The sequence below is a fragment of the Epinephelus moara genome, chromosome 11 (genome assembly GCF_006386435.1).
Source record: "Epinephelus moara isolate mb chromosome 11, YSFRI_EMoa_1.0, whole genome shotgun sequence".
NCBI lineage: Eukaryota > Metazoa > Chordata > Actinopteri > Perciformes > Serranidae > Epinephelus > Epinephelus moara.
This window is the reverse complement of record NC_065516.1, coordinates 30,832,083-30,855,846: the sequence shown is the minus strand read 5'-3', so window position 1 is coordinate 30,855,846 and position 23,764 is coordinate 30,832,083. Positions and strand designations below refer to the sequence as shown.

Genomic DNA, 23,764 nt, shown 5'->3' with positions numbered 1-23,764 from the left:
AAGCATCATAATTAAATGGTAGAATTCCCAGCATGCACTGTCTTTCCAGGGACACTTTTTGTAACTGAAGAAACAAACCCTGACGCGTCCTGTTTGTTAGCAAAGTAACTGATAGCTTCACATGTTGTCTTTGTGTCAGGCAGCAGGGAAACTTGTGTTTTTTAACTTGAACCAGATTAAAATGTTTTACAGTGATGTAATTGACGCTGATCTCCGCCTAATTGTGAATGTAGTGTCACGACCTTGCAAATCACAAAACTCTTTCTTCAGCTCACAACTCGTCTAAGCTGCGAACAATCATGGTCAGATCTGTCCAAGTCCTCCTTCAGCTGAGAACACTGGGTCTTTGTTCACAACCAATAGTGATGTTTTCACTTTCTGTTGAGCATGGATAGGGCCGGGAGGGGGGCGGATTTGAAGGTGTAGGTGATGGAGTGACGGAGGAGGAGGATGGGGGCTTTGTGCGGGGAAGAGCAGATTTTATTGTGTTTCATTCGGAGCTCCTCTTCAGGACAAATGTGTTTCATATTATCTGAGCGTGAAGGAGGGTGGGGGCGGGTGTGGGGTTTGTATGAAATGCATCAGCGGCGGCGACGGTTACAGTCCTCCTGATCGAAGAACTTGAAACCCTGTGACCTGAACGAGCATCGGGCTTTTTCACATTGAGGCACCTGCTGGGACTCACAGATGGAGAAAGAGCGAAAGAGATGGATAGACCAAGTGAGACTTATAACTCCCTCTCTACCAGATTTTAATAAGAGAAATCCCCAAAAAAGGATTAATTCACCTGGCTGGCCTGCTGTTTTTAATAGAGAGTAACTATTTTATCTCTATGGTTAATATAATTTCTTGGCGCTGACGTCTCCCTCTTGGATTTCTCGGGCTCTGGCACTTTTACAGAAGTGTTACTCTGTTACATGCAAGAGAAGCTTTTGAGTCCACACATGGAAAGTTCTCTGAGGCGGTGTTGACTCATGGGACCGAACACCTGCTGGGGCCCTCTGCGATGCGATCGCCCAGTTGAACAAACGAAACAAAAGAGAGGTCGAGAAAATGAAATTTTAATTCCACATCTGATCTCGCCGACGCAGACAGAGCAAATGAAAGAGGGAGGCAGAGAGGAATGATTTTAAGCTCGGGTTTGCATCATTTCCTCGGTAGTTTTCTCTCCTGTGGCTGCACATTCCAGATATTTTTGTAGTGAATGCATTCCTCTTTTACAAATACTTTTGTGTTTTTATAATAAGAGAAAAATGTTTCCCTGAGTAGCATATTTCACATGAATCGCAACTTATATAGTAAAACAGAGGAAAAAAAGAGAGAATAAATCAGATTTAAGCTCTGAATGTTCCCCCCTCTGTGGACAATGACAAAATGTCTGACATTTTCAGTAAGTAGGGAGGAAAAGAATTTCAAGTTGAGAGAAAGAGCACAAACGGTGTCTCTTGGCACATTCTTTTGACAAATCCATTCCTGCAAAGCCGTTTGGATTGGTCAAAGCAGAAGTGGTGTGCCTGGCAACCATCATCCCATTGGCTAAAAGTCCATTAATGGGCTGTTTGGCTGTTGTGGCCGCAGCCTGAGCCCACAGTGTTATCTGTGACTACAGAGGGCAGTCAGACGTGGCAGGAGATGGAGAGTGTAGATTTACCCCAGTGGAAAACTACACTTCTGCTGGCTTGAAAGGGCTAACACACTTGCACACACACACACACACACAGTCATGTACCACTCACAGGCCTCATACAAGCACACACACACATCCAGTACAAACACCCACATGCACACACACCTACAGGCCAAAGCCTGTGGGGAATTTCATTGAACACAAGGAGCAGTAGAATTCCATCACACATGCCAGGGGTTTCATGCCAAATTACCCTTTAATGGGATATTAAATGGCAGGAATCTGGCTCAATGTTTTTCTTCTCCCCACGTACCAGATTTCGCCCCGTCCGATATCATATAGATCATTATACGCCAAATAGCTCCCAACGTTTCTGCGGACGGAGACGGAGAGATCTCGGTCAGACATTTTACACGAGGTTGACACTGGTACATTTTCTCAGGTTCTCTCCTTTATGGACTCTGGTTACAGCTGAGTACAGGAGCCTGATGGTGAACGTAGAGCGCTTGCCAACGCTTCTATTGATGTGGAAAAGTACCGATAGCTGAGAGCGAGTCAGTGGCCACCAGCAAGTTTCCAATAATTTGATTTTCATGTGCCTCTTTCGAGAGTGCATTTATTGAATTAAGATAATGGACATTTTTCTGAGTCCGCAGCAGAGTGGCTCTGTGAGCTAAATGCTGATGTTGGCATGCTGGAGTGCTCCGAATGAAAATGCTAACATGCTGATGTTTAACAGATAATATTTACCCTCTTAGTTTGGGATGCTAACATTTGCTAATTAGCACTAAACACAATGTGCACATGAGAATTGTGTCATTTTATTGGACACATTCTGATCTTATGATGGCGCCACATGAAAAATCAGAGGATCATCAAAGTTATTAAAGATGATTTGATGGGGCACATGAATGTAAGTAAGTCAGTAAAATTTATTTATAAAGTGCTTTTCGCAGACAAAGGTCACAAAGTGCTTCACAAGGGCAAACTATGTGTACCAAATTTAATTGCAATCCATCTGATAGTTGTCAAAACACTTCACTCAGAACCACAAATGTAAACTCATGGTGGCGCTACATTAAAAAATCATGCTTCTAGTGCAGCTAAAAAGTATTTTAAGAGGGCCCTGTACAGCAGTAATAGCTAAATGCTAATGCATGCTAATGTACTTTGAATGTTAATGCCCAAATACTTATATTTAGGGACTGTTTGTTATTTATGAGAGGGGACGGGGTGGTGCATCACAGGGGAGGCATTTTCCCAAAAATTTTAAGCACTGGGGAGGGATTTATGTTTTTTATTTTGGCTCAGGGGAGGGACATAAAACTTTTATATATATTTTAAATACCCTCTGAACCCCTAAATTCACTGGCAGGTTTTAAAGGCATGTTTTCTTTTAATAGAAACCACCAAAATTCCACCATTCATCATAGCCAGAAATTGTGAGCAGAAGTTGTCGTCAGATTTTTTAATTTTCCGACAGTCCTTGAACAAATCATGTGCGACGAGCGCCTTCCTTCAAGAAACACAATCAAATGTAAAATTTAAGATACTGATATTTTATCGAATCATTTTATTTGAGCTGTCTCATTCAAAATTTCGCCAAAAACACAATTTGCACAAACCAGATCCTGTAAAATAAATAAATAAATTCTGCGCTCTGCATGCATGACAACAGTGAAAAACTGAGGCTTTTGTTTTCAACCTAAAACTTGATTAAGCATGCTAGCGGTTTGATAGCCTCTTTGCTAATTAGAACTACACACAAAATACAGCTAAGGGAATCATTTTTGCACTGACCTGATGATGCGGCTGAATGAAAAGATAAGGGATTCCCAAACTTACTAAAATAATTCCAAAGGGAGCACAAATCTGTCTGCTATGGCTAAAAAATAAAATTTGTCTTTCTGTCTTTTACTGCTGTTTATTACGTACTGCATCAATCAGAGATTCTTGGTCGTAAAAATCACCTCGCCTTTATTTTAAAGCACTAGCGTGACTTACTTCTCGGTCACGTGCCGTTCAACATGTAGTTTTCTTAGAAATACGTTCAACGAAAACACCAGTGTTTGACGGCAGCCGCTGAGATCCTAAGGGCCTTTTTAGAATTAGGTCACAGTGAGCGCCAGACAGTTATTGAATCCTGGAGAGTTTAGTGGCACTTAAGGAGCTCTGGAGTCGTCCAGGTGAATGGAAGAAAAGTAATCTTAATGTGGAAAAAAAAAAGACTGTTTGGATTTCTTGTCTTGAGGTAGAAAGATGTGATGGTTGTTCCTGATAAAAAGAGATTTCTATCACGGTTTTTCTGACTAATAAGATACACTTAACTGGATTTCCTATACCATTAATGTCTCTCGTGTTTCCTCTCCGAAGAGAAACCCCACTGTGATGATTTATACAGCAGCGTTGTTGAGGGATGGTGGCTGTTGTGTCTGATTAAAGACTCCGATGTCAAGTTTGCTGACTGATGAACGGTGGTGTAATTTACTGTCGGCCGCAGAGCAACAGGAAAGACAATGCTCGACGCGGGGCGGCTCTGTGACAATGAGCCACTCCCAGACAGTGATGGATGAGGACTCCTCATCTTAGGAATCCAGAGATGTGGATAGACTGGCTACGATTTGCTCTTTCCACAGTTTCATAGGAAAGGAGAAAGGGAAGACAGAGAGAGGAGGGGGTTGGGGATGTTGTTCCAAGACAGCGGCTTTCGCCAAGACTCACTGGGTTCAGGTTGGGCTTTAGGAATCAGTGTGGAAGGGATGAGAGGAGGGAGAGGGAGGCACTTGTTCCATCCAGATCTAGAGTTGAGTTTCTCCAGCAGCGGCCTGTTGGGAGAAGAAAGACAGCGCGGTGGCAGTGACTAAGAGACACAGAGACCGTGGTTGGAAGAAATGAGAGTGTGTGTGTGTGTGTGTGTGTGTGGTTGTATTCCTTCTCACAAAGATATGGAGAAGAGGGAAATCTGTCGGAGTGAGGACAGCTGACCAGGCCTCGCTTTATTAAGGGGCTGTTTTCGGAATAGGACTTGGATTTAAGGGTTGGACTGAAATGACATTTAAACTGAGGCCAGGGTAAAGCTCACGTTCATATTTCTCATAGTTTGTTCATATTTTTGCACTTACACCAAGTGGTGTCTGGCCATGTAGATTTTCTAGTTTTACTTTTAATATCCGCCTCTGAAACGTCTGCCACTGACTGAGGTGATTTGAATTTTATTTGTGCTCCTCGGAGTATTTAAAATTTTCATATTAAAACTCTACAGCAAGATGTCTTTCCAAAACCCCATGTCCCCGTTATGCTGGATTATCCAGAGACCTTACTGCCAGCTGTTTTCTCTGGTAGAAGACTAGTTGAAATTGGGAACATTTTAAAACTTAATTTTGAATGGTGTATTCTCATGTTTTGAAAGAAATTAAATCATCAGTTTTGAGGTTACTGTGCAGATTTGCAGTAACCTATTGAACTTTTAATATAGAGTATGCTAAATGGTTTCTTCCATATGTACGTTGGCCTGAATTATTTTTGTAGGAACAAACACACATGACATCATGCTGTGTTTTTTTTATCTCTTGCAGTTCCCTGAAGTATTGCATGTGATAACCTTTCCGTGCAGACGAGTCATTACGGCGGATTTATTGTAGATATTTCCTGTTTTTTCTCCTGTTTTGGCACATTTCAGAATGTGATATGAAAATCGAATTTTGCAGTGAAATGCTATTTAAAATGATGCACTGTGGAAAAATGAAAATTAAATCTTGTGGCAGGCTTTGTAACAGAGCAAAGGGACATTGTTTCTAGAAAGCAAGTTAATTTTTTTTTGGCAGATGCCATGCTTTCAATGCCGTGAGCACCACAATCCCAGTCATCTCAGTGGTAAAGGTGGAGGACAGGGAGGTAACTAAACTATCTGAGTGGCTACATATTACTAGGGGTATGGTAGAAATTTGAGTGAACTGACCCTTAAACTCAGGCTAGAAACAAATATGCACAGATGCTCCCACCAATGTTTTACAGTTAAGACATGCTCATGCATCAAAATAAGAGCCTCACATAACATCACATGACATAGGCTTCTCTTAACCCTCTAAAACCTAGAGTGATGTCACTTTTCTTGTGCTGCTTTCATCCGCCTTTAGCAAGTGTTTAAACCTTTGGAGTATCAGAAAATGCTGCTGCCTGGTGCGTCTTGCACCGCCGCTAAAGGTCACTGAGGGTCACTGCCCAAGCTTCAGTATTTGATGGGTTGGGAGTGATTCCACATAAACCCAAAAAGTTAATTGTCTTATTTTGCCTGTGACTCTCACAACCCTGCGCCGTATTTTGCACTACAGATGTAGCCAGTAGAAAGATTCGGCAGCACATTGTCTTTAATGCTGCCAAAATATAATAAAAATACCGGGGCTGTCAAAGGAACGCGTTAATAACAAGTTAACACAAATTCCTTTTAACAGCACTAGTTTTTTTGATGCGCGATTAGTGCACGTACCTTCTGTAATTTTGACCCTCGGCCCACCCATGTCAGAAATCAGGAAGCGATGCAGCAGCAACACTATGGATAGTAGGCAGAAACAAACCTGTGTGAGCAGAGATGGATAAAGAAAGGCGCCTTTTGAACGGCAAGCTCAGCTTCAAAGCTCGGCCACATGATTCTCTCGGCAAGACCAAAGTTATTTGCATTTACTGTCGATGTAAATTGAGTTAGAGACCGAGTAAATTGAGCTGCTTAAAAAAAACAGGAGATGTTTAGTTAACGTTTCCAAGTGTAAAGTTGGACATCACATTGTGTCAAAGCTAAAATATCCCTTTAAGGTTCATTTAAAACAGATAAAAATGTGCAATTAGTTTGCGTTTAATAACGAGTTAACTGTGGACAATCATGCGATTAACCGACAGCCCTAAAAAATCCGTACCCAAGCTAGCTCACAGTGACAGCTTTGCCACTCAGGCGCAACGAGGCGTGACAGTGCACCTGCACAAACTAGGATGACGTACGACCCACAGCTTCTACTTTAGTCATACACCATCTTCCAGCAGCCTTCTCTTTCTAACTTTGAGCACAGAATTGTATTGAAAAAAAGTTATTTGTCAAAAAATATTTGGCTAACAGTGTGGCTCATCAACACTGCCAGGAAATGACTAAATTATGAAATATAAAAATGCCAAAACACCCTGGACTGGAGCTTTAAGTCTTTTTGCACTCGGTCTGGATGATGTGGAGTCCTCAGTGATGTATATGAAAGGCTGTGAAGTGTCCTGCAGGGTGTGGCTGGTCCAACGGTGGGAACGACTGGGAGTTGGCAGAGGTGAGGTATAATCCTGGCATTAAGCTGCGGTTCAGCTTCATGTGAATGGAAAGGTGGATAAAAACACAGAGAGGCAGCGAGAGGAAGAAAAAAAATACCCTGATGGTGAACCTCTGTCACTGGAAGATGGGATATTGGCTTCCGACCACTAAACAGAAGGTTGGGTGCGAGACAAACAGAGAAGACAGCACCAGACTGAGACAGTGTTCATTCTAGCCGTCATCCTGCGGAGAAGTGTTAACAGACAAACATCGGAACAGACACTGTTTATACGCAACTCCCTAACATAGAACTGGGAGAGCACGGAATAACGAGCCCTCTAAACCTGATCGTTTTTAAATCATCAGCACGCCAAGGCTTTTACACACACACACACACACACACACACACACACACACACACACACACACACAATCGGGTCATCAGATTCAGAAAACACAGCTGCCTGCCTAGTCAGGGAAACCGAGCCACACTGCCCCGGTCTGTATAAAACACAAATTGTTTCCATTTTAAAGGCCGAGCCGCGTCTAGAACAATAGGCTGCCATTGTGTTCCCACGGGATAGAGGAGAGCAGAGAGAGGTTTAATGAGAGAGCAGAGGTGTGACATGGAGAGGACACGGGACGCACGCACACACAGAAATCCCCCAAGAGTGTGAGACGGCAATTCAACCTACCACTGTGAAGAATTGCAACATAATGATGCAGTGAGTGCAGCTCAAACATATCATTTGGCCTCCAGCTCCCGAAAAAAAGGATATTTTTGGGCACATGAAAACACTTAAAAATCTGAATAATGTTTACTCGTGGTTTCTTCTTTTTTCCCTAATGTGTGTGTTTTGTGCACCGCAAACAACAACCGTTCCTCCCCAGAGGATGTTACTGGGAAACCTGTGATGGGACGGCCCGACTGGGAAGAGTCAGCCCCGTTCTGTCTCTCTTGTACCTGTTGTGTCGAAGCAGCGACGACAGGCTCATCTGTTCATCATCAGCGGAGTCGTTACTCCTCCGTTGTCATGAGGTCGGCATTTGAAGCATGAGCTCGGAGATCCTCGGATGCTATCGCTGTCTTCTCTTCAATCGTTTGTGATGATCGTTTTCAGGCGATCATCTGTTGTCACGCCAAATCCCAATCCCTGATTCCTCATGATGAGCCAGTTGGTTCCTTTTTTTGTTTGTCCATGACACCCTGGCAGTCCACGCGCACACCCCCGCACACACACGCAGGAGAAGACACTCGCTATGACAATGTATTTACTTCTTCGTCGAGACGCTCTCCTCATTTTGGCTGATTTACGGGGGCCCTGATTACACTCTGTTTACTGGCACTCGTAAACACAATGACAACCTGGCAGTGCTTTAACATCTGAAACACTGTTATTATTTCTCCATCTAGCAAGAAGACACAAAGCGTAATCCTCATTGCTGGATCTTGGTTATCTGCCCCGACCGCAGCCACACACACACACACACACACACACACACACGCATACACACACAGCAGTGTGTCATCTGCCGGGCAGACATGGAAAAAAAGCAACACAGAAAAAGAAAGGCAGCGGATGGGAGAGTCACTTTTGGGCAGCAGCTCAGTATCTGTCTGGCTCTGTCACCGTGTGTATGTTCTATTTAATAGCGTAAGAGCTAATTATTCAATATTTTTTAAGTGATGAAAGTGTTGTCAGGGCAAAAGGAGAAGGCATTAAATTCACGCCGTGTATGATGTCTTTGGCTCAGTGAGTGGAATTGACAGTTTGGTTCTTTGCAGTCTCAGACTCAGACTCCTTCGCCACCCGTAGAGACAGAAACAGGGAGGGGGGAGAATGGCTCGAGGGCTAATATAAAAGTACCGTTGGCAGAGTGTGAGGCAGCAGTGCCAAGGCATCTCTAACTTCATTTACAGACTCTTCTTGACATTATAAAAAAGCACAGATCATTAAAGAAATAGATCTGAGAGCTCTGTGTCGCACCTCATGCTCAAGGCTCTGTGGCTTGGGCTGGTGTCAAATCAAAGATAGCATCAGTGGACGTCGCCATAAGTCGCCTGAAGCGTTCGTCATTTCCTTTTTGGTTGGAACCAAAAACACTCGGCAAAAAGAAAGCGGTCCAAGAACTCGCATGTCTGCACATTCAGTGACTTGAATGTAACTTTATATCCGGTAAGCTTCATGACGCAGGCGTTGCTGGAGGTAAAGTGCGGCTGCAGGATGAAACATTTTCTGTCCAGTGCAGAGTTATGACTCTCCTGTGGTGACAGTAAGCCCTGACTCATCCTCAGACCTCTTAGACATCGACTAGCCCAACTGAGAAATCAAAGGAGCCGCATGAGGACATGATGATCTGTTCTCATGCTGACCTGTTCTGTGGTTACACAGGTCAGCAGCGAGCAGATTGTCGAGTCTGCAACGCCACTCTGGTTCTCATCAGGTGCTTTAGAGGAAATCGGCTTAGCTCATTTCCTTACTTCAACAATTGAGTTTGGGTGTGTGTGTGTGTGTGTGTGTGTGTGTGTGTGTGTGTTTCCAGCTATCTGTCTTTCTCCAGTGGTGGAATAATCTTCTCATTCTGGTCAAAGTAAACGCATTTCACCTCCTGCACGCTGACACACAACTGCTTGATTCCACTTTTTAAGTCCAGGCTTCCTTTACAGAGAGTTTATTAGGTAAAATGAATTGCTTTTATAATTGTTAATACATATTTTCTAGATCAGTTATTTTGGCTATTTTTGAGAACAACTATTGAGTTGCCAGCTGTTTAAAAAGACTCCAGCCTGGGATTTATCCAGTGTAGTATTTCTGATAACATTTATAACTGCAGTCTTGGTGGATTTTATCAATAGAATATAGTAATATTTATACTTGTTGACAACTTTATTCATGACTTTATTAACATGAGTAAGTATAGACTTGATAGTTTATCAGCAATAATAACTTACTCATCATCAATTAGATATTTCACAGCCTGGCAACACTGAAGTTATTATTGCTAATAGATCTAAAAGGTTTAAATTAGGTAATCATTAATAAAACAAATTACAACTCATTAACACTTTAAACAGGGTAACCTGTAAAAAAGTGGTTCAGACTTTTCTTTTTTACTTTTTTTTTTAACGTTGACAAAATAACCTAAAAGAATAAGTTTGGTATTTTCCTACGTCTTGTGTCTAAGTTACTATTGGAACAACAGTTTTTGACACTTGTCCAGCTTTGAGCAAGAAACCAACACAGTCTCACTTGGAAGTTGTCGAAAACTGCGGCTTGGTCAGTGACTTCAGGTGTCAGACACAGACGAAAAAAGGCATTCTTTCACATGGGCATGATACGTGGCCGGTTCCAGTTATTGTTTTATGGCACCTGGTGGCATCAGGAGGATACGCAGCGGGATAACAACGAAAGTTAACGTGAAAGGTGGGCAGAAGGGGTAGCAGATGGGTCCAACAACAACCTAACTTTACACGGGAGGCTGGTGTTCGCTTCCCGTATGATTGTTAAACCAAACCCTGTTCTTTTTTTCTAAACCCAACCGCGTGCCTTTGTTGCCTAATCCCGACCATGAGCATGTGTTGGCAAAACATAACCATGTGCATTTGTTGCTGAAGGAAGTGTTGTACCGACGTAGTGCGTTTATTTCAACATGCGAGACAGAAGTGTATTTTGAAAACAGACAATGCATGTAACAGGCTGAAGTTGACATGGCGTCCCAGAACGTCAACAACCAACACACCCAGGGTACCTCGCACGTCATATGTGGACGTGGAAAGTCTGTGACCAAACATCAATATGTGTGACGAGGTCGGAGTGAGGATGTGTTGGAGAAACAGAATGCAATGTAACCACTCTGGGCATGTTTGGTCCTTCAATTTACTTCCACTTAATGTGTTTATTTTTGCACTGACAGGCTCAGATTGCTATTCCAAGTGTCTGACAACATTAAGATTATTTTTGTTCAACCAGAAACAGCTTTACAATCAGTATTGCCACACACACCAGGCTCCATTTAAATAAATAGTACGATTTAACTTGTTGGAAGTTGTGAATTTAAAGCTCACAGCAACTTAATATGATATGATATGATATGATATGGCTTTTGTTTTGTTCGACTGGCATAACTCAGAGTCAGCTCCAGTCCTCATACGCAGATGGTGCGAACACGGCCCTGAGTGGTTACATCGCAGCCTGTTTCGCCGTGGTCTCGCTTCATACTGGACCAGTTTAAAAACTGTTGTCTCCATTAGTCACTTAGACACAAAAACATGGGAAACTAGGGGCCAAATCAAACTTACACTTTAACTTACTCATTCTAGATTTTTCTTTAACTTTGAACGACGTCACGGTCTGCATCAGCAGATGGAGTTGGCTCAGTCGTCTTCACGTGATCTAAGTATGGAACTTTGGTTTTTGTAATAACAGGCAGTAGTAGCTCGTCAGGGCTCCATAAAAAGCTAGTTAGTGGACTTCGAGTTGAGACAGTCTTCTCAAAGTCTGTTATATTTACTTTACATTTCTTTAGCTGATGCTTTTATCCAAAGCGACAACACACACTGCAAGAATCATGCATCAATCATTCAAACTACCACCAAGAATAACAGTTGTTTGTCGCTGACGGTTAGATGAGTCTCACATATGACAGTGGTAACAATCATCTCATTTAACCCTCAGAATCAAATAAGCACATTTCCCTTAAATGTCAAACTACCCCTTTAAAACCCTGTCCTTCCTCTTATCTGCTCTGCTCTTTAAAACACTTTATTTGGTTGTTTTATGGTCATGGGAACATTGTAAAGCCACTGAAGGCTTATTTTAGGCAACGTGTGATTTCTGGTGACCTAAGACTTGACGCTTATTCTAAGTCGCTTTGGATAAGACCACCAACTGAAAGCCTGAAACGTAAATGTCATATAAAATGTGTGTGTGTGTTTATTTGTCTGGCTAATTCAGCCCAGCCCTTGGTTTGTGCAACAGGGCCTGCCTTGTTTATTGTTGTATGTTGCTAACAACAGCACCAGATGGTAATGATGATAGTCAACCACTCTCCTCCGCAGTCGTCTTAACAGGTGTAACCTCATTCCCTTTCTAATTTGTCAGCCCCCGCTTGTTTTCTCTCATTTTCACCCAGTTTTCTTAAAACTCGTCCGTTGTTTTTTTTCTCATCTTTTTTTGCCCTCTTATTGCTCTCCCTCCATTGCCCCGCGGTGATGTTAAGTGAGCTAGTATTTTTGGACTTCCAGCATGACGCCAGAAACCATCAAACTTCTTAGCTTTCCCCTTTGGCGGTCCGTGAAACACCACTGTCAGTGGAGCCCAAAGGCAACAGCAAAGTGGACGGAGTGTTCAGTAGCAAAGTAGTAAAGAAAAAAATAGGAAAAACAAGGAAAAAAGGATGATAAAATAATAAAAGGTTTCTCCGTGATTTATTGCCGATTTATTGAGTCTTTGGCTCTGCCCTTGTTTTTAAAAATCTGAGTTTTAAATGTTTTAGGCACAGAGCTTTGGAAATAGAGTTTTTCTATGCAGTGGTGCATTTCCAGATCCTGGGGTCCGGGGTTCCCAAGGGCCGGGACTGGAGCCTAATCCAAGGGGGGGTCCTTGGGGTCTGGGTGGCCTCAAAAACCCAGTTTTGTGGAGCATCTGGACAGTGGCTGCCTCGCACACACTGGAAACACTTAAAGCTGTGGATGGAAAGACTCGCACACTACATATGTCAGCCCACAGTGACTTCACAACACACAAAGAGACATTTTATTCTGCATGTTGTTTGTCTTTGATGTCCCTGCTGTCGACCCTCCTGCTGCTGTCACCAACCAATCTATACACGGAGCGCCGTGGCAGTAAACGCTGAGCTAATATATTTTTGGGGGAACGTAAACAACACATGAAAACAGTGTAATTGGCCTGTAATTACAGAGCTGTGATTATGGAGAATGGTGCATATTTTTACTCAGGACCAATCTGCCTCCGAGCACTGGGAACAATCATGGAGATAGAGTGCAGCGAGGACGCCGTCGGTGTCCTCAAGTGTCTCCCTGACAATCACGATTTAGGCCAAAACACACCTGCTAAATATATATACAAGTATGTAAGTTTGAAAAATGGCTAAAAACTAGAGAATAAGAAAACAAAGATGATGAAGAGGAGATGGATGACAGTGAGGGCTTTCAAAAACAGCTTTTGAAAGAGTGGAAGAAGTGCTTTTATTCTTGACATAGCACAGAGTCACCTCTTATTAAAACATAGTCGGGAAACATCACATTTGTTTTGGCTGCGCTGCATGAAAATGGTCAGTCTCCGAGTACCTGGATCAGGGGGGTATTACAGCAAATCGCTGCAGCAAGTGGAGGACAGAGGACGAGGGACCTGAGGAATATCAATAAAGGGAAAAGGGACTTGCTGATGAAGCAAGATAAAGGCCGAGGCAAAGATAGGACAGCAGGGAGTTGCGGCCAGACGAGAATGTGAGGATTTTGTTGGAACGCTTTGACGCACTGAAACCTCAAATCTCATTCTGTGGTTTGTACTTCTGGGTTATCATGTCCTCATCTCCCTCGCACACGTGCACACACATTCCTCTCGTCTTCTGTCTAAGAATCATCAACAGGAGAAAAATGCGAAGACTGAAGTCCATCTCTCTCAGTGGAATACACCTATTACAGAGCGAACAGGAAAACTACAGGAAATTTCATAATCAGGTCCATATTAGCCCGAGGCCTCGCAAACCCGGCACTGTCAGCGTGGGTCACGCTACACAGGAACATTTTTGGAAAACAAGGGAGGGCGTTGGGAATAATTAGGCACTTATGGCAGCTTGCACAAGCCTGAACACTGGATCCAGATCTTTGGAAAGTCCATGAAGGGCTTTGGCGAGGTTAGAGGTGACAAAGCAGAACGGTAAAATCTTGTTTGTGTGTGCTTTCTCCGAATTTGGAGTTTTGGCTCTTCGTCTCTGCGGCTGTCTGCGACCACGATAAACCCCAAAACACAGTGTCCTCGTGCAACCTTTTCCAGTCTAACAATCATGGGAATGAAATTCCAGTGAAAATGAAGGGTGCAGATTTTCATTAGCAGGAGGGAACGATCAGGAACGCCCGTCGACTATTGTGTTGCGGTGACGGTGGCGCAAGGAATGGCTTGTTAAAGCAGCAGCTCAGGTTTACGCATTTGCTTTACTGGGAAATGTGGCGTGGATGGTGCAAGGCACTGGTTATCCCTGCTGGGAGAAAAACCTAGTTAAGATGAACTCTTTTGTCCCTTTGGGCTAAATGGAAATTTAAGATAACTGCTTTCTTTTGAGCGTTCTCAAGTTGACCAGTCATCTATACCTGGTCACGACTGAACTTCTTAAAAGCTCACAGGGCCTGAGCTGTTTGTTTAGTTTACTTAAAGAGAGCGCCTGGAGGCTGCACGGCTAGGAAATCCAGATGCTCTGCTCTCTTTTAATGCCTCATGAAACGCCAAGCCTGTGTCATCATATTCACTGCTGGGCAAAACCTACCTAGAGCTGGACCCAAGACAGAAGACAGGTTCAGCGCAAACACACGCGCGAATTAACCCACACACACGCGCCGACGTGCACATGGCCTTTCTCTCGGAGTGAGCAGCATGCTGAAGTAAACACACTGGTTGCCCTGAAGAGAAGTTTGGTTTCATTGTTTAATGACTCTGCTATTCCCCGCTAATGTTTTACATATGAGATAGAGATTGCTCCCATTTGAAGAGAAAAAAAAAGCGAGCAGACATCCATCTTTCTCTCACTGACTCACTTGCTGCCTTTTCATTCCCACTCAAATCTTTTACGCTCAGTCATTTTCAATCTGATTTCCTCAGACAACTCAATTACGTTGGCCGGGGCCCATTTGTTTTCGAACAAAATATTAGGGAATGGAGTTTATGAGTCATAAGAAACATCTTTCAACTCGATCCTATTAGTCACCTTGTTTCTTGACGGCTTCTTGCAAAACGTCCTTTTTGTCCAGCATCTGAGTAAAGAGAGAAAACAGAGCAACACATGTTTGCACAGGACAGGGTGTACGCTTACAGTGCAGACCTCACACAGAACCACGCACACACACACACACACACATCCTGAGCCTGTATGTTCAGCTAGATTTCAATAAATCCTCATTGACCCCAGAGAACTCTGCAAAACTAACCTTTTTTTCCCCTTCTTGTACTTTCAGAAACCACAGACCATGGATCAAGTAAATGTGACAAGTGAGTGGACTCTTGTACCTTGCTGACCTTCTATTTTCATTCATTACAAGCTGAACTTGACCTCTAACTCTCTGCTCTCTGTTTTGTCCTTTCCTGTACGTGTTTGCGTGTTCCTCTGATCATCAGCAGCAGCGGTGGCGTCGTAGCTGCGCAGAAAGAGCGGGTGAAGGGCAAAGACGAGACGTACTGGAGGGAGATCAACGCTGCCATGGCCTTGACCAACTTGGCGCAGGGGAAGGACAGCGCCTCCGGGACCACCAGCTGCATCATCCAGAAGTCCTCTCATATAGCAGAGATCAAGACTGTTAAAGTGCCACTGATGCAGAAATATTAGCCCTGACGTCATCCTCCCATCTCTCTATGCAAACCAGCAAACATTCCTGTTTCAGCAAACTCGCCGGAGTCCAAATAAACTCCCTCAGCAGTGAGAAGAGAAACTGTCGTTTAGGGAGGGGGTTGGTGTTTGAGGCGAGGAAGTGTGGAACAAAAACTTTTTTTATTGGTGTCTAAAAAAAGTGCAAAAGAGGCCTTGACCATCATTTTCTTTGCTGACAGACAAATGTTGATGAGTTTCACTGCAGTATTTCCTAAAGCAAGACACTTTTGTAATGTTAACTTATTTTTGATGAGTCTGATTTTTTTATTTCTTCTTCTTTTTTTTATGCTACAAAATTTGTATTTTGCCTCAAGTGCCTTTTTGTTATTTAGAAAAATAACTCGCCGACTGTGGTCAGTGCAAAGTACAGAAACAGAGGTGCCTCTTTTTACTAAGTTTAGTGTCGCAGTCGTGATTCAGGATTCGCTTTGTGAATGAAAACTCCCATAACATAACAGCCTGTGCCTTAAGGACTGAATGAGCACACCATCCGAGGCACTGATGAACTCAAATAGCATACACGCTCTTTTAGAATATATCCAGCAGTAACTCCCTGAAGGCATCGTGCTTGTTTCGACTGGAGTCTTCATTTTGACTGTAAACCGAACGCTGTTTTGTCTCAGTCAGCCCCTCGCTGCTGGCAGGCCGTCGGATACGTAGATAAGTTGCCCTAACGTGAGCAGCAGATCGATAAGCAGCCAACGCGCTGCGCCGTGTCCACACGTCAGCCTTGGATTTCAGCACCCAGCGAAGGATTCCTTTGTTATCGTGGCTTATAGCTGCTGAAACGTGCCCAAACGTCAGCTGGACCCAGATGAAGTCACATTCACCCTCGCAGTGACACAGATGTACGGGCACGCTTTAATACAGTATCTGTTCTGACAGAAGAATGCCATGACCTAAAAGGGATGTTTTTGCTTAGCATTATCAGTGTTTTTATGTGGACAGTGTTGCCTTTTCACATGTTTGTGCTCAGAACAAGATAGTCCGGAGTGAATGAAAGAAAAAAAAAATCCACCACCAGCTCCCCCAGCCTTTTGATCCTCAGCCCTCTCAGCTGTTTAGCATTACATTCAAATTGCTGTTTACAAGAAGCCAGAGGATAGACTTAAAAGTTTGACTTTCTCCCCCCTCGCTTTTTTTTTCTTTGTTTGTTTGTCTTCAAAAATACATTTCAGTATTATCTATTTGTCGGCCAAGCAAGTGTTCAAAGTATTTGTTATTGTCAGTCTGTATATGTGTGGTCGTTTTGTTTTTGATCAGAACTTGGTTTCACTTAGCCGCACCGCATTAAGAGCTTCTTTCGTCATCCAATGGAAAGGGTCTCTTTTCTAGAAAGTACTAATGTACGGTGCATATGTTAGAAACGTTTGCGGCGAACGATGCCAAGTTCACAAACTGGGGGAAATCGAGTTGGACTTATGGAAGAAACTGAAGTTGGCTCTCTGTGCTGACTTTGTAATTTTATGTATATCTTAAAGGTACTGTTTATGTGTGTCAAAATGTACACTCCTTCATAAATTGTGCCGTTTTTTTTTTTTTTTTTTTTGGACAGCCCATACTGTGCTTATGGTCAAGGACTTTGAGGGAGTGAAGCTGCACAAAGTGACTTTTTGACCTTTTTTATGTCTTGAATGTGCAAANTACACTCCTTCATAAATTGTGCCGTTTTTTTTTTTTTTTTTTTGGACAGCCCATACTGTGCTTATGGTCAAGCAAGGACTTTGAGGGAGTGAAGCTGCACAAAGTGACTTTTTGACCTTTTTTATGTCTTGAATGTGCAAACTGTTAACAAAAAAAAAAAAGCTGCACTTACAGTTTTCAATCAGAAAACACACAGACTCCATTGAGAACTTCTGGTGTTTTTATATTAAGATGAAGAGACGTAAAAGAAATGAAGGACAACCCTATATTATTCCTGTTAGCGTGCCTATGGAGGTATAATGAAATCAATCGCACTAGCCAATCCCCAGGCACTATTTGCTTATGCAGTGGGGGTGGTGGGCTCCCACATGTGTTTTTTATACACCTGATCCAGGCTGGGTAGCTGCGGGGTAGTGCCTGGCCCGCTCCTTGTGTTTCCAATCGCACCTCTGAACCTCTGGATCACTCGCGACCCTCACACCTCACACGATACCCGCCTCGCTGGGAAGAGAAGGAGCGAGGGAAGGAGGCTTCAGAGACAACAGAGCAGCCTTTGTTGTTCCTACCGGCGGTCACTCCTCAACAACGACACCAGTTCTAACAAAGGGGTTTCCACAGCCGAGACTTTGGTACTGTACACGCCTCTCTCCAGCACAAGGCCTGCTCTCACAACCATGCTGACAAATGGGAAGCTATGGTATGTATTAAAGCCTATAAATTATTATTGCGGACTTTGTAAAAACAAAGTGGTGACCATAGTTTGTTTTTTTTATTGTTAAGTTATATAAATTGAGATTTTTTTTTTGTTTGTTTTGATAGAGACTGGATTTTCAATCCAATGACCAAATGCATATCTCCTTGTATTGTCCGAGTTGCTCTCATGTAAAATTTCTTTTATAAAAACAGTTGTTACTTGGTCAAAGCAAATAATGAATGAATAAACCTCTGAATGAAATGAAAAGCATCTTGTGTTTTAATGTTCTTTTTTTTTTGTTTATTTACTTTAGCATCAACAGATTTTTTTGGCCACATGGGGGCAGCAAAAGCAAATGTATACACAAAAATATATGACGTATATTGACTTAGTATCACCATATATCAGGCTAACATGTTTTATACATTTTATACATTGCCTCACTTCCCGTTCTTGTTCCCAGGTCATCAACTTTGGCGTCTCATTGTAATGTACAGTGCGCCCATTAGCGTCTCTATGTTAGGACAGCTGTTCACGTTGTAATACATGGTTATTGTTGTGAAATTGTTGTGGTTATGTTTAGAAAAAAGATCATGTTTTGGTTTTAAGTCAGTACGTTTGTTACCTAACAATAAGGTCATGTGACATAATACCTCACACGAGTGACATCATTGCACAACAACTGTACAAAAATTACATAACTTTCTATCAAAATGTTGACTTTTGGTTTAACGCTGGACGTGGGTACATAAGTTATGTAATGTTACATCAAAACAACATTGACTTTTGGTTTCACACGGTACACTAAGAGTCTCCTGATGAAAGTCCGGTTTTGTTTGACCACCCACCTCCCCAACCTCCCACCTTACAAAGACTTTATTGCTCTTTATACAATGTCAGTTGCTCTCAGTGTCAAGTATTGCCACAGATGGATTTACATTGGAGTGAGTGTGAAGCCCAGTGCGTCTCATAAAGATGCTATAGCGTGCCTTCAACATCATAATCACATTCAAAGGGGCGTAGCAGTAGCATTAGCATTTAGGAAGAGTCACATCGTTGGGTGTTGTCAAGTTACCCTTTAACGCAAGTTTTGTACTTTAAGTGAAGTTACTTAGGTTAGCATTTGTCTGGAGTGGTGTTTGTGCTCACCTGAGATATGTGAGTGCATCATTCACTCTCCTTTTAGCTCTGTTTTGGTCTCCACCAGCTACTTAACAAAGTTATCTAGCTCTTTAGCTGCTGAATGCTCCACTATGTTCCCTACTGGTTGTTGCTGTCTTCTGTTTGGTGGCAGCCAGCTGGTTTACAACTTATGTTTTTGTGAGACTGAACCCAAAACAGTAAATTTTCATAATGTACATCAAAGCAATTAGCTAAAAGAGGCTAAAAGACTCTGTGCTGAGAGGAACTGCAGAGTTGGGAGATAATTCTCTGGGGTTCGTCACTATGAGCAACACATTTTACAATAGTTTTAGTTATTTGATTTATTTTTAATATAAAAAATATCAAGTAGTGCAACTCTAAAGGTGCAGTGTGAAGGATTCAGGAGGATATATTGGCAGAAATGGAATATAATAGTCATAACTATGTTTCCATGCCTGAAAGTAAGAATCTTTGTGTTTTATTCCTTATGTTGTGTTCACACCGGGCGCAAAGAAAACAATTTGCACGAGTGAATGATATGTAAAGTCGACGTAAAGACGCGATTAGACATAAAGACGCACTGGGTGGCTCGATGGATGTGACGTGAATAATGCAAAATATGCAAATTAAGCGGCACAAATGAAGCAAGTAGTGCAATTTCGCATCATACGTCTATTCACAAGAGTTAAAAAAAAAACAGAACTTCAGGGACAAATTCACACCACAATAGCCAATCACAATTGAGGTCATCTGGGGACGTATGACGCCAAGGACACACTGGCAGACTTCAGAAATTTCACATCAACGCAAAATATTCTAGTGTTGTAACTGGCACGAGTAACTCTGTGAAAATCTGCATTGCGTTTATTGTGAACACAACATTAGAATAGGCTGTTAATATCTACATACAATGCGGGTCCTCGTCCACAGAGTCCGCCATGTTGTTTCTACAGTAGCCCAGAACGGACAAATCAAACACTGGCTCCAGATAGGGTCTTAGTTCTCTTACACACAGGAGTTTCAGTTCTGTAACCTTACTGCTAGACGCCACTGAATCGACACATTAAACCTTTAAAGACAAATATTATACATTTGACTTGATCATTCATTTTGTCAGTAGCCTCACATTCTGTGCTGAAGTGTCAGAGTGTTTATCGTTTGAAAGGAGAGGGAAAGAATAAATTCTGGTCTGCTGAGGCAATTTCAGTTTTCCTTTGTTATTGTCACCAGGCTAAAGTCTTAATTCTAACCATGGGCCACCGCTCGACACTGATCGCAATATGGGAGATGTTTGTTTATGACACACAAGGCGGGGTGGTTTTTAAGAGCTAAACAAACTAATCATGACAAACCATTGGAAGAGCTGAATGTATACAGCAGTGATCTGCGTCAACCACACACCGCACATTAGTGGTTTGGGCCCCAGCGTTTGCTATCTCCTGTGTATTTTTGCTACCTTTAGAAGGATGTTGGGCGTTTCACTTTATTTGTTTGACCCAGGATCAGATCGAAATCTGTCTCTCAGGAGTTCACGAGGGCAGCAGCAGCAAGAGATAAATGGCCTTAAATAAAGATTTCATAAAGTTTGGGTTTGGCTATATCCGCTGTCGTGATGTAGATACCTAGAGAGGTCTGTACATATAATTTGAACTCTTGTGGTATTGTGGATCCAGTATGATAGCGTCAATAGACAACCAGGCCTTTGTGTAGCGTCTGAGTCTGGAGGCATCTCAGGGAGGCCAGGGGAAGACTGAATTTATGTCTCATACTTCCTAGGTGTGTCCCTTTCCTCAGGGCTCAGTTCTCTTTCCTGTATATTAATGGCTTCACCATGCCACCGCTGAGCTCTGCCACAGAGCTGAGACCCATCTCACGTTGGGAACGAGAAAGATACTGAAGGAGAAAACAAGATTGCAAGAAGCCATTTGAGAGACGGGAATAAAGATGTTGACAGCAGCTGTTCAAAGGCTGGTAGCAGCGAACGCCACAAACTGTAAATGCTGCCCAGTGCTGGACGGCCCTGCGTCCTGTGGTTTCATTGTCAGTCAGAACCAATCAGGACACAGCCTGTAGAGCGGCCAAACACCCAACAAGATGCCCCACTGGTTTTCCTGTGGATCAGCTGCCTCCGGACCTCAGCGTGGCCCCGTGAGACGGTTCACCCCGACACTTCCTGAAATAATCCTATCAGGTTTGTTGACCCCTCGTCCCTCGCTGCACTGAGCCGGCCAAACCCCACCTTCTCTGAGCCACACTTTCCATTGAAAAACTAAGTGATATTCCATGCTGCCTATAGCTTCTCCCTTCATATTTTTCACCCATGCCTCCTCTCTGTGCTGCTGACAGATTTGAAAGGAGTCGTGGAACTACACGGTTATCTCGGCGCACGAGACGGACAAGTGGAGATTCTCGCTTGGCGCGCCCCGCAACTTGACAGACTCCAGACTTCACCTTGGCCATTTAGTCCGCCAGAAACTCAGCTTCACCGACAGCGGGCAAAACCACACGGAATGAAATCCAAGAACGCAGACGTCCTGAAAATCATTTCCCATTTGATGAGGAAATATGACTCCCGTGGCATGCTGAAGTAATTAGTTACCTTGCTGTGAAGGATGCTCCAAGGAGCCCCTGTTCATTAGAGCCAGGACTTTGTCTTTTGCTTACTCCTGCCCTTGGACACAAATATGAGAAAAATTGCCGGGCCTATAATTGTTAGATTCCTGAAAGAATGAGCTGATTAAAACTTGGTCCGGCCTTGCAATCATTTTGAGACCGGGGCTGTTTTGGATCAGCTGTTACTTCATGGATGTTTGAGGAGGTGATGCATGCAGGGCCACTGCTCAGATCACGGACACTGTGTGAACCAAAACTAATCACACGGGAGACAAAGGGTCAGAGACGCGTTATTACTTTGCAGACAAATTACACCCCTGAAATTAGCATATTTTCCCAAAGGGCACGTCTGTAGATGAGCGCACTTTGAGTTTGCATGATACTGGGAACCTGAACTGGATGATATGAGGAAACATTAGCTAACACTGAGGCGGAAAAACTGCACAGCGCTTACACCGATTACTGACTAAATGAATTATCTTAATGAAGGAGGTATGCACTGGGAACAATGTGTTATTTCAGTGTTAGTTCTGATTTCTGGATTTCCTGCAAACATTTAATATTCTTTGAAATACTTGCTCATACATATGTTCAAAATGGAGACAACCTGTGGATCCAGGCTGTTCTCACCCAAGTAAGAATCAGATCCCTGTGCTTTTCTTCTAGATTACAGACTTCTTATTCTACTCCTTGATGTCTCATTTCCACAAATCACTCATTTTAAAGTAAGCACCATGTTCCCTGTTTGTATTCTTGATTGTATTAAACACATATTTCAGCTCTTCCTCTGGATCTAGCTCGGCTGTGAGGCGGTTTGTGAGTCTCCTCTGTGTTGAGCTAACCTAAGGCAGTTGAAAAATATTTCCTGTCTTCATTTCTCATAATAAACTTCTTCAGAAACCACGAGGAACAAGAGGGAGAGAGCTATGCTTACACGGAACCGCAAGTAAACGCTGCGTTTGGCCAAATGGGGACATGCCGGCTGTTATTCCAGGTGGACATCATCTCTGTTTTGTTCTGTGAGAATCTGGGTCTGAAACCGAGGGGGAAAAATGTGACACATGCCAGTTTTAAACAAAAAGGGTCAATTGCTCTTGTAAGAACAGACTGTGGAGGCATGCACATTGTTCTGACCTGAGAGCATTGGGAAATGGATAAACGTAGATGGTTTAGAAACACTCTGCTCGGCTGCCAGAGTAAACTGCTCTCACAGAGGGAGAGACACACTTTTCGTGAAATGGAACAGGAATGGGTCTTTGGGGGCGAGGGAATGCAGGAAGTCTCTGCTTTGATACCTGGTGTCAAGTTTTCATTCACATGATTTCATCGACTGCGGTTGCTCGTACATGCACTGCGCTGTGTTGTCGGCGAGACGTCGCTTACACAAACTCCAACCACGCAAAACATTTCTTCCTCCTTGCTGTAAACTGACATAATCCCAGTCACAGTCTCGCCGCAGAGCCCTGCAACACAACGGGTCTCATGTTCGGTGCTATTGTTCAGAGGTTAGTCTGATCCTTTTTCATTTGCCTCCAACATCCAAACAGGCCCACCATGCTCAGCCACATGCAGCCGATCTCTCTGTTTGTTTATTGGAGGATAATGCTTGTGAATTTCCTCCCTGGATCCCTCGTCTCAGTCCATCCAAGAGTCACTCGCACACACAGCTAACAGCAACAGGGCTGGACATGCAGGCGGTTTAGCTGCCTGCACCTCAGCTGTTTCCTAACAACCTAAATCCTGGTAATTGGCCGCTCTCTGAGCTCCTGAGACAGACCGACTAAACAGCTGCTACAAACAATGAGACCCCTTCCAGAGGTGCAGTGGGTCCAAGTCAGCGCACGCTGCCAATACGGGATCAAGACGAAGCAGAAGAACCTGCGGAGAGCAGAATGATGTGCAAACTGAGGGGTCAGAACTGGTACTTTCTCTTCTGTTGGTGCAAACAAAAGTATAGATGACATATCTATTTTCATATACACATGAAATCCCCCGATGATAGTCCATATTTCAGTGCTCAAAATTACTCTGAGAAAGTTTTTAACGAGTCCTCTTTGATTTCAGTCAGACATAAGCTCATTCACAGTCATTGTTTGGAACTCACAGAACACATTGCTGGCTCTAAGGGATGCAACCCCACCAGAGTGCACGCATCTCA

General features: G+C 43.2%; 1 protein-coding gene across 3 annotated transcripts in view; it reads left to right on the top strand.

Annotated features, from left to right (window-relative positions):
- Positions 1-15,480, top strand: part of mkxa (mohawk homeobox a) — a 29,896-nt gene extending 14,416 nt beyond the window's left edge. For all 3 annotated transcript variants that reach the window (XM_050057018.1, XM_050057016.1, XM_050057017.1), the window contains 2 exons: positions 15,103-15,136; positions 15,263-15,480. In XM_050057018.1, the coding sequence (XP_049912975.1) occupies positions 15,103-15,136; positions 15,263-15,470 (242 nt within the window). In that variant the 3' untranslated portion in view covers positions 15,471-15,480. The remainder of the gene's footprint in view (positions 1-15,102; positions 15,137-15,262) is intronic.
- The last annotated feature ends 8,284 nt before the right edge of the window (positions 15,481-23,764 follow it).